Raw genomic sequence first — 9,617 nt, forward strand, 5'->3', positions numbered from 1 at the left:
TACATTGTCGTAAAATCCCAAGGCCCATTTGCGGCAACGAACGGTAGATCACGTTACCCAATTGTCATGAAACCAGTAGACCCATTTGCGGACACGACAGATCACGTCTCCCCCCCCCCCCCAATTGTCGTAAAAACAGCTGGGCCCCTTGCAGCAATAGTAGCAGGCGCTCCTTTGATGGAAATATTTTTACTCAGGCTTGCAAGAATATTAATTCGAGAAATTGAGCGCAGACTGTCTCTCTTGCTGCAGAGCTAGAGAACAGCATAGAGTTTAATTTCATTCTTAGGAAGACTTTGATGATCCCTTTCTCTGATGTGAAAAATAGCAAATCCAAAATTTATACAAGTTATAAACTCGCGTTTACATAGCTTATTGCACTCGAGCTACTTACTTGAACACAAACGAAAATAATCACTTCAAACGGTCGACGCGGTAGACAGTTTAGTAAAATGCATCTCTCTTCCAAGTCCCTATAAGCTTATGACTTTTATTGTCACAACATTATTTACGGCCATAGACATATAAAATAAAATACACATTTTTTCTTCAGTGGCCAATTTTTGTCTCTCATACCACTGGAGTTTACAATAAAGAGATAAAAAGAAATGTTTTCATGTACAGTCTAAGAAACATCTTACACTGAAAGCGTTAAACATAGTTGATATTTGTGTTGCCTAAATCTGAGTAGAGTATAGGATGGGCTTTACTGCACAGTATTACGTTTAACGTGGAGGCTGTAAGTTAATATTCAAAGCCATCCGACTAGAGGGCATTGCGTGTATTGAGTAACTCTAAAAACCTTCTACTAACGGTTGCGTTTCTAGCGAAATCTCCTCTTGTGCATTCTGTATTTACAGTCACCCCATCAATAATTGCTAAAGTATTCCACACCCGTTATTAATCTTACATGAGTAACATCAGACAGCATACGCGGGGATTACCAGATGCATGTGCGGTCCCTCTGGAAGTTTTAGTGGTCCTTTCATTTTTCTATCTGTTTTTCTTTGTCGTGTTGAAAATCTCCTACGCTTTGATCATCAAATTACGATCAAACAGGTGACTATATAACAGTTTTTATACAATTCGCATTTTTAATTTTTGTGGTCAGGAGACAAAATATCATTATACAATTTTCAAAACTGGAAAACGTCATGAAAAAGTAAATTATTTGTGGCCACATCGGTACAATCATTGCGGCGCTTTGTTGACAGCATTGTGTATATAAATTACTGTGAAAATGTCACAGCCATTTAAGATATGGTATCTTGAGACTTGAACGAGAACGAGTTTTAGTTAGCCTGAAGATCAGTACCGAGGTTTGAGGGTGGACCGACCCGACTACAATGAACTGTAAACTCAACTTGAAGCCCAAATCATAGAAAAAGAAGAACGGTTGGTACGCTTCCAGCTATATCCGACATCCATATTTTGCAAACCAAAAAATAAAATACCAATAATTCGACAAAATTTAACCACGGGGTGAATTAAATATTGATGGGCAGATTGTTAGAGGATTTAAGAAAGCGGATAAACGAACTTTTACTGGCAGTCACACAGTGGCTAACAGCGGTAACGGTACCGACAAACAGAAGATGGCAGGCATGGCGCGAAGTGAGCTCTGTAACGCTATCAACTCTAGGGACGTGTACAACGATTCGATAGGTGCTTATATTCCTCAGAGAATGTACTTTTCTGCGATATAGAAGTTACCTATGGCTAAAATAGGGTATGCACACATCCGATTGTGAAATTATTGATAGAATTTAAGATGTGGGATATGTATTCGTTCCCGTGTGACGATGGTGTATATCACAGTTCGACGAATTACGGCGATCCACGTTAATCGAACACCCCCTTGTGCCTACATTTAACCTTTTTACTATAGCTTATTTCCGCACCAAATTTTCAGAAACAAACGTTTTTCTGCCTCTCCACAATGGAAAATCTTGATATTATTTTGGAGTTAACTGATCCATAATTGGGTATCGTAAAACCACAAACTATATTTGTTACTATAGCAATTTGTGAAAATTCGATGTAATGGACGGTTATTCATTCATACTGGCAATATCTTTGTTTTTTGCTTGAATCGTGTCCTTTATATTGTATGTTCACGTTTTGATGGGAATAAGGCGCTCACTCCCGGAATAACAAAATCGAAAACGACAGTAAACGAATGAAATAGGCGTAAATCGAGAAATCGAGCCGTATTCACCTCATCAGATTTTAATCAGGTTCCTAATATTGGCCACGAGCTCCAGGTAGCTCACAACGAAGTCTCCACGAATCACAAGGTCCGCTACTTTCCTAGTAAGCTTACTAGGAGAGCAATAAACGTAGTCGGCATGCAATCTCTAGACACTACGCAGCGGACTAGAAGAAATGGGATGAATGTCACTGATATCACGTGCACCATTCGTCACTTCTAACATATTTTGAGGATTAACAGGCCTGGTAAATAAGGTCTGGTCATCATTACAATAATAGTAGAATGGTAGATTCTTTGATTACAGTGACATGAGGTAGCCCGTGGGGCTTATGCCACTTTTAACTTAAAATCAATACATTGGCAGTGCAGTGCAGTGATATTAAATTTCCCGTGGTTCGAAGTAAAGCGGGAAATTATTGTCTTTGCATGACGTAATTACGTGCCAATCGGTGGCAAGCTTTGCACATGTGTTCTGTGCAACGTGGTGTATTTAATACGGATGTTTGTGAGTATTCGTCAGTCTAGCATTGCCACTGTGTGCAGCGTTTTCTACTTATTTGTTTGTTTGTTTTTTAGTCTGGAAAAATTCGGTTTCTTTCGGAATTCTTTTTTTTCCTCAGTTGTTTGCTTCGATCGATATTTTGCAAATTCTTTTTCGTATTCTGTAAAAAAGATAATCGACTTTTTCAGCATCTGTAGCATTGCATTCGAGTTCAGGTTTCCAGAACTTTTTCCCCTTAGAATTGCGGGGGTTTTATTTCCTGGGCGACTAGGTGCTCCTTGTAGTTTTTGAGGTTCGTTTTATCCAGACCTCTTCCGTAATGTTTTCTGGGGTCTTTCGCAATTTTCGTAGCGGTAGCCCGGCGGTGTGGCTGTCCGACTTTTCAGTACTTCTTGTACTGTTCCAATAAAGTTCTGCGTGGCCGTGCACAGTTAACGCTTCCTCCCACTATCATGACTTGCGTCACGTGAGTGTTTGTGTGTGTAGTCTGGTTAAGACGTCTGAATACAAAAAACCACAACACATTCAATATATCCTTTTGACTGTCAATATTTTCCACACTTTTCAATTCATTTAATTCATTTATACATTACATAATGTGGCAACGCCACCATAGTCATTTACTACGTTTCAACTACGGCCAAATAATGTGTCGGAAATGTGTTTCGGATAACCCTAGCCACCCTAGTTTACGCCGCCAACCCTAAACATTTTTTTTAGATTCACTGAAAAGAGTAAACATTGTCAGAACTGACTTCCATTTTCGTGTAAATTTTCTTGCCAAAGAATCTTTGGTCAAATTTTGTAAAATTTCACCCCAGAGAAACCCTTTTTCACGTAAATTTTCTTGGCAAAGTATCTTTGGTCAAATGTTGTAAAATTTCACCCCAGAGAAACCCATTTTCGCGTAAATTTTCTTGGCAAAGTATCTTTGGTCAAATGTTGTAAAATTTCACCCCAGAGAAACCCATTTACGCCTAAATTTTCTTGGCAAAGTATCTTTGGTCAAATGTTGTAAAATTTCACCCCAGAGAAACCCATTTTCGCGTAAATTTTCTTGCCAAAGAATCTTTGGTCAAATGTTGTAAAATTTCACCCCAGAGAAACCCATTTTCGCGTAAATTTTCTTGCCAAAGTATCTTTGGTCAAATGTTGTCAAATTTCACCCCAGAGAAACCCATTTACGCCTAAATTTTTTTCCACCCCAGAGAAACCCATTTTCGCGTAAATTTTCTAGCCAAAAATATCTTTGGTCAAATGTTGTAAAAATTTCATTCCAGAGAAACCAGGTCGTATACAATGCAGTCTGTATATTTGTTCTGGTCAATCTACTTCACATATAACAATCTACACTTACTTCCCTATGCCTCATTAAACTATCATAAAAGTATTTTAATCAAGGAGTATATTGTCTTAGGGTCGAAGTCATTTCAAGAAGCTCGATTTCACCAATAGTGTTCCAACAGTGGTCCATGTACATGTGTATTAGATGGACAATGAATATTCATGGTTGTTTTTACCTATGAATACTAAAGGAATACCACATCGTGAATACAGACATTGGTATTGAAATTGAAGTAAATGATTGATGAAAGGATAAAATTCACTAAAAAAATGATAATTTCTTATGATATGGCAGGCTGATCTGTACAGCTGCTGCAGTAAAATTTGAACGAAAGAATGCTACATTTTGCCTCTGTTTGTCATATCTTGCTAACTAAAGTCGTTCAGATGTCATGTGGTCAATGTGTTCACAGGATACCTTCTGTCACACCAATAAAACCATGTAATTCACATTTTCTTCCAGCCAACTTGCAAGCCAATGTAAGGGCTTCTTGAAGACTCTGTTTTTGACTCAAACTGTATATAACACCTGCATTGAAAGTATCTCCAGCACCTAAAGTGTCTACCAGCTGTTTTGGAGGAAAGGCCTCAGAGTGAAATATCAATTGATCTGTACTGTCCATTGCCCAGGCTCCTAAGTCTCCCCAGGCACACACTAAAATAGCACTGTAAAGCAAACATAAAGTCACAGATGTTGTCTTCTCATGTTGAAAAATCAAATGATACATTAAAGTATACACAGAACTGTCATACATGCATCAATCAATCAATCAATCAATCAATCAATCAATCAATTAATTAATCAATCAACTGATCATACAACAAATCAATGACCCAGTAAATCAATAACAAGTAATCAATCAATCAATCAATCAATCAATCAATCAATCAATCAATCAATCAATCAATCAATCAATCAATCAATCAATCAATCAATCAACCAACCAATCAATCAATCAATCAATCAATCAATCAATCAATCAATCAATCAATCAATCAATCAATCAATCAATCAATCAATCAACTGGTCATAAAACAAATCAATGAACCAGTAAATCAATAACAAGTAATCAATCAACTTATCATTCATTCATTCATTCATTCATTCATTCGTTCATTTTCATTCATCAATGAACAATTTCTGTCACATATGTAATGATACTGTAAGGTCTATCCTAAAATATTACTATTACAGCTTACCCCTTTCTAACTTTCTGATGAAAGTATTTCAGTGCTTCTTCTGCAGTATTGTACCCAAAGTGTTTAGCATAATCTTTACTGATGAACACCTGTAAAATTGCATGTCAGATTGTTTACATTAAACCAAATATAAATTTACTGTATCAATCTCACTGATAAGAAATTTACCACCTTGTGTTTGTGTGAGTGCATGTGAATGCATGAGTGCATGCCCGTTTTGGTCTGTCTTGTGTGTGTGTGTGTATGTGTGTGTGTGTGTTTGTTTGGTATGTTTGTGTGGGCTGTGTGTGTGCATGTTTGTTAGGCTGTGTTTGGTTGCATGTATTGTGTATGTTTGTTAGGGTACCAGTAATTTGTGCTATGTGTACATATATGTTTTGGTGCATCATCAGTGTGCGTTCTCAAGGATGTGTGAGCTTATGCATGCAGTATGTTTGAATACTTAGCATCACTATAAAAATGAAGGTGATTAGAATACATAATTTTAACTTGAACTCATTACATAGAGTATTACTTCCAATGGAGTATCATTAGACAGTAAATTCATGAAATCCATACTTAGTATCTATATTGTTGATACAATGATAAAATACTGTATACAAAGATGAAAACTAAGAGCCAAATAGAAGGTTTATTTTCCTTGCATGAAAAAGAAGCCACATGGTTCATTTCTCACAGTATCATGTACTTTTCATTGCCAATGAGTACAGATGTTCCTATTGCTACTTGTACAAGTTGCTCATTATACCCAAAGTTTTATTGGGACAGTTCTACAAAGCCAATAGATCGAGAAAACACATTAAACCAGAATTTAGCTAATTCTTTTGAGCATGATGACCTTAGAAGAGACTTTTCAAAATAATGGAGAATTAATTAGTTAATATGAATAATTTGTTGAAAAATAACGAATACAAAAAGGGCATCTATTTGCAAGCTACCAGCCTGGTCTGGTAGATATTTTTTAATACACAAAGTAAACAGAATTAACTTGTACCGGTATAATGGTCCCATTGTAGAATGAAAAATTAAAGACTCTACAGTAGCAATTAGTTCATGTGCCATGACCAAGGCTTCTAATTACTTACAAATAACGTTTTGCTTGTTCAGGTCGACAGGCTTTGTCAAACTGTCTGTTTGCTGGCTTTTATAGAGCTAGGCAGCGTGACTCTTAAGTAATTAAAATCCTTGGTTGTAGTACATGAACTATTATTATTACTACATGTTTTACAGACATGAACATATCTCACATCTCCCTGTTTTGCTTTTTCCAATTCAATAGATATTGTAATTTTGTCTCTATACTTACCACATTTCCTTTATCTATAAGGTCATGGATGTTGTGTTTTGGTTTTTCCAATTCAATAGATACTGTAATTTTGTCTTCAATCCTCTCTTGTGTCTCATTAAACATTTCTACAGCATCGATCATTTTAAGAACTTCTTGCAAATTTCTACCCTGTAGTCAAACAAAAATAAAGAAAAGAGTGGAGAAATGTACTTCTGTAGCATAAAAGGCCACTGCTTTGCCTTTTATCATTTTTGCAAAAATTGTTTGGTTCTGGTTACACTCAATTTTAAAATAGGTGGGGTAGGTAGATTTTTTTATTTTATCATATATTTTTTTCATGCATGTTTTTCCATTGTTTTCCAAATGGTCTCTGTGTTGTTTATTTCTTCCTATCAGATGTACAGCAATTACAGATTGGAAGAACAGTTTTATATTATCTTTTTAAGTTGGTATCAGTTTCCACATCCACTATTTCTCGTGAGATTTCCCAATTTTTCGATTTTATTATTTTTTTCTCGAATACGTAAAAAAAAAGTTTAGGGTCAGCAGTGAAAAACTTGGTAGGGTTGGGTAGTTGTAACTAAAAACATTTATTTTTTAGGCCTAACCTAGTAGTACAACCCTGACAATGCTGATGAGAAATCGACCAAAACTTTGGTATATTGAGATGACATGAATAGCATCACTACAAGATAGAACCAACTTGGAGGGTTGAGCTATATGATGTGAAAGTAATCACCATATTCAATAGTCACTTCTGAAATCGTTATCTAATTTCAGGTTTGAGTAAATGGCCACTAGCAAAATATGCCAATCGTGGTACAGGGGAATGACAATAAAAAAAATCACCATATCACTGCATTCTAGGCTATGTCTTCTAAAATCTTCTCATGGTATTTGCCAACCTTCACAGGACAACACAGAATGATCATCCTTCACAGGACTGTCAGCCATTTTGTTTTAAAATTAACATACAGTTATCGGTATTTTTGAAAACTCTTTTATATTCCATCTCACTAAATGTTTAAACTTTTGTATGGTAACTTGTAGAATAGATTAATTTAAATTGCCAATGTACATATTTTCTGTTTGTGGTACCCAGTACTCTATCATAAAAATAGAGTTCTAGACATTAGCTGTGTTATAATTACAACTGTATAATAAATATTGCTCTAATAAACGCTTCATCTTATGTACATGTATGCTCTGACATTCAAGGGCTTTTTATTCCAGTTTATGAAATTTTGATGAGGAAATTCAATACCCGTGAATGATTTATAACAGAAACATTGCCCCCTTCACTAATCCTGAAATTAAAAAGTTAAAAGGTACATCACCATGATTAAGATATCACGTTGTTTGACAACACATCACACTGAAGATCAAATTTCAAAGCTGTGTTACCAGTAGCATTTTGGTATGTTTTTTCTGAAATGTCTTCTCCTACATTGGGCAGTCTAACAGTTAGCATTATCAAATAATTTATTTTCAATTTACACCTCATTTGTTTGCTAAAATTATTATATTTTGTTGATTGTTGTTATGCTTTGTTTTGGTGTAAATTAGTCTTATTTATCTGTGTTCACTATATTTAAGATTTTATTCATGTTTGATTTAAGATAATGATCCGAATAATTATTTCAAGGTAAGGACTAATAAAAAAAAAAAACTGTGTGGTTACGGTTATCCGACCCGACCTAGTTTTCACTGCCGAGCCAATCATGAACAAGCAAATGACATCTGCCCCACACACACTATTGTTCTAAAGCCGTAAATAAAAAACGAACAGTAAATAGTAGACTGAGTGACAGGTTTGTTGAGAATTAAAAAAAAATCACATCTTCGCACTATTTTAGACAAACTGTCCTGACAAGAAACATATCTTTTCTTTTTTGCCTAATATGCAAATTCAGGTTGTTGAGGGAATATACAAACATTATATAAGAAGTTAGATCAGATAATATCAACCTGCCATGACCACTAAACAAATGTATATTACGATTAATCTATTTAAATGAAATTAATTTGTAATAATTAACTAAACTTGATTACAAAGAATGAAATTTCGTTAAACAAAGACATTCCATATCAATGACTGTTATGTTTCTTTCTTAAAAACAATTTTCACAAAATCACTTCTGATATGAGTGTAGTGGTCAAAAGCTTGGTATAAGGACAGCTATTTTATTTTGTAGCGTTGAGGAACTACTTAAAAAACCACACAACAAAGAGAATTATATCCACCTGCTACATAAACATAATGTTTTATTAAATGTAGGGACTATTTTGATTCAAGAATCAGAAATGAAAATAAAACGATAGAAAACACACACAGACAGGCAAGTGGAATTTACCTCAAATATAATTAAGTATAGCTGCAAGTACATACAGGTAATCATTTTGATATTGGAAGTAAATTCTGAAAACACACCAAAATTACCACCTTAGGAAGATGTAGTCACACCAGCACATTTCCAATTCAATTAGTTATTACTGAATGCTACCAATGTTCGTTTTGTAAACTTTCCTTTCATAGAATTTAATTCTCTGTAGGGTTGGTAATTGTAATAGATGACCGAGATCTCATTCAGTCCAAACAAAAATGGCCAACAATATGTAAATCCCTAGCTACCAGTACTGTGTCCCCTTAGGACATCACAACTCCCAAATCTATTACTTTCCATATTGAAATCAACTTGTCTCTATTAGGAATTAAAATGACAAACCAGTAATGAAATATGCTGTTTTGTAAATGTCGTGAATAAACGACAGACTTGACTTTTAATTTAGTTTTTCCAATTTATGTTGACAACTTCAATGACTGAAGGGTTTTAATAGACTCATTTTCTGTTAGACTTAGGACCTAGAAATCTTGGATTAGATCAAATAATGGGTTTTGCAACGTTTGCAGTATAATCTCTCTATAATTTTGAGTCTATAGGGTCTGCTGGTGGCAGAAAACATAATTGTGTACTAGTGTTTTCCACCACGGTTTAGAACCCCGTTTTCAGGGATGACAAATCAAGTAAAAATTTAAACAGTTTAATTTTCCAATTTGTAAAGAAGAAAAC

The 9,617-nt window shown here is 35.1% G+C and overlaps 1 protein-coding gene across 1 annotated transcript in view; it reads right to left on the minus strand.

Annotated features, from left to right (window-relative positions):
* Nucleotides 1-4,465: 4,465 nt before the first annotated feature.
* Nucleotides 4,466-9,617, minus strand: part of LOC144445115 (ketohexokinase-like) — a 13,330-nt gene continuing 8,178 nt past the window's right edge. Inside the window, exons 5-7 of the mRNA XM_078134668.1 lie at nucleotides 6,565-6,714; nucleotides 5,259-5,347; nucleotides 4,466-4,724 (exon numbers count right to left, since the gene is read on the minus strand). Of these exons, the coding sequence (XP_077990794.1) occupies nucleotides 4,466-4,724; nucleotides 5,259-5,347; nucleotides 6,565-6,714 (498 nt within the window). The remainder of the gene's footprint in view (nucleotides 4,725-5,258; nucleotides 5,348-6,564; nucleotides 6,715-9,617) is intronic.

The sequence above is a fragment of the Glandiceps talaboti genome, chromosome 13 (assembly GCF_964340395.1).
Source record: "Glandiceps talaboti chromosome 13, keGlaTala1.1, whole genome shotgun sequence".
Lineage (NCBI taxonomy): Eukaryota > Metazoa > Hemichordata > Enteropneusta > Spengelidae > Glandiceps > Glandiceps talaboti.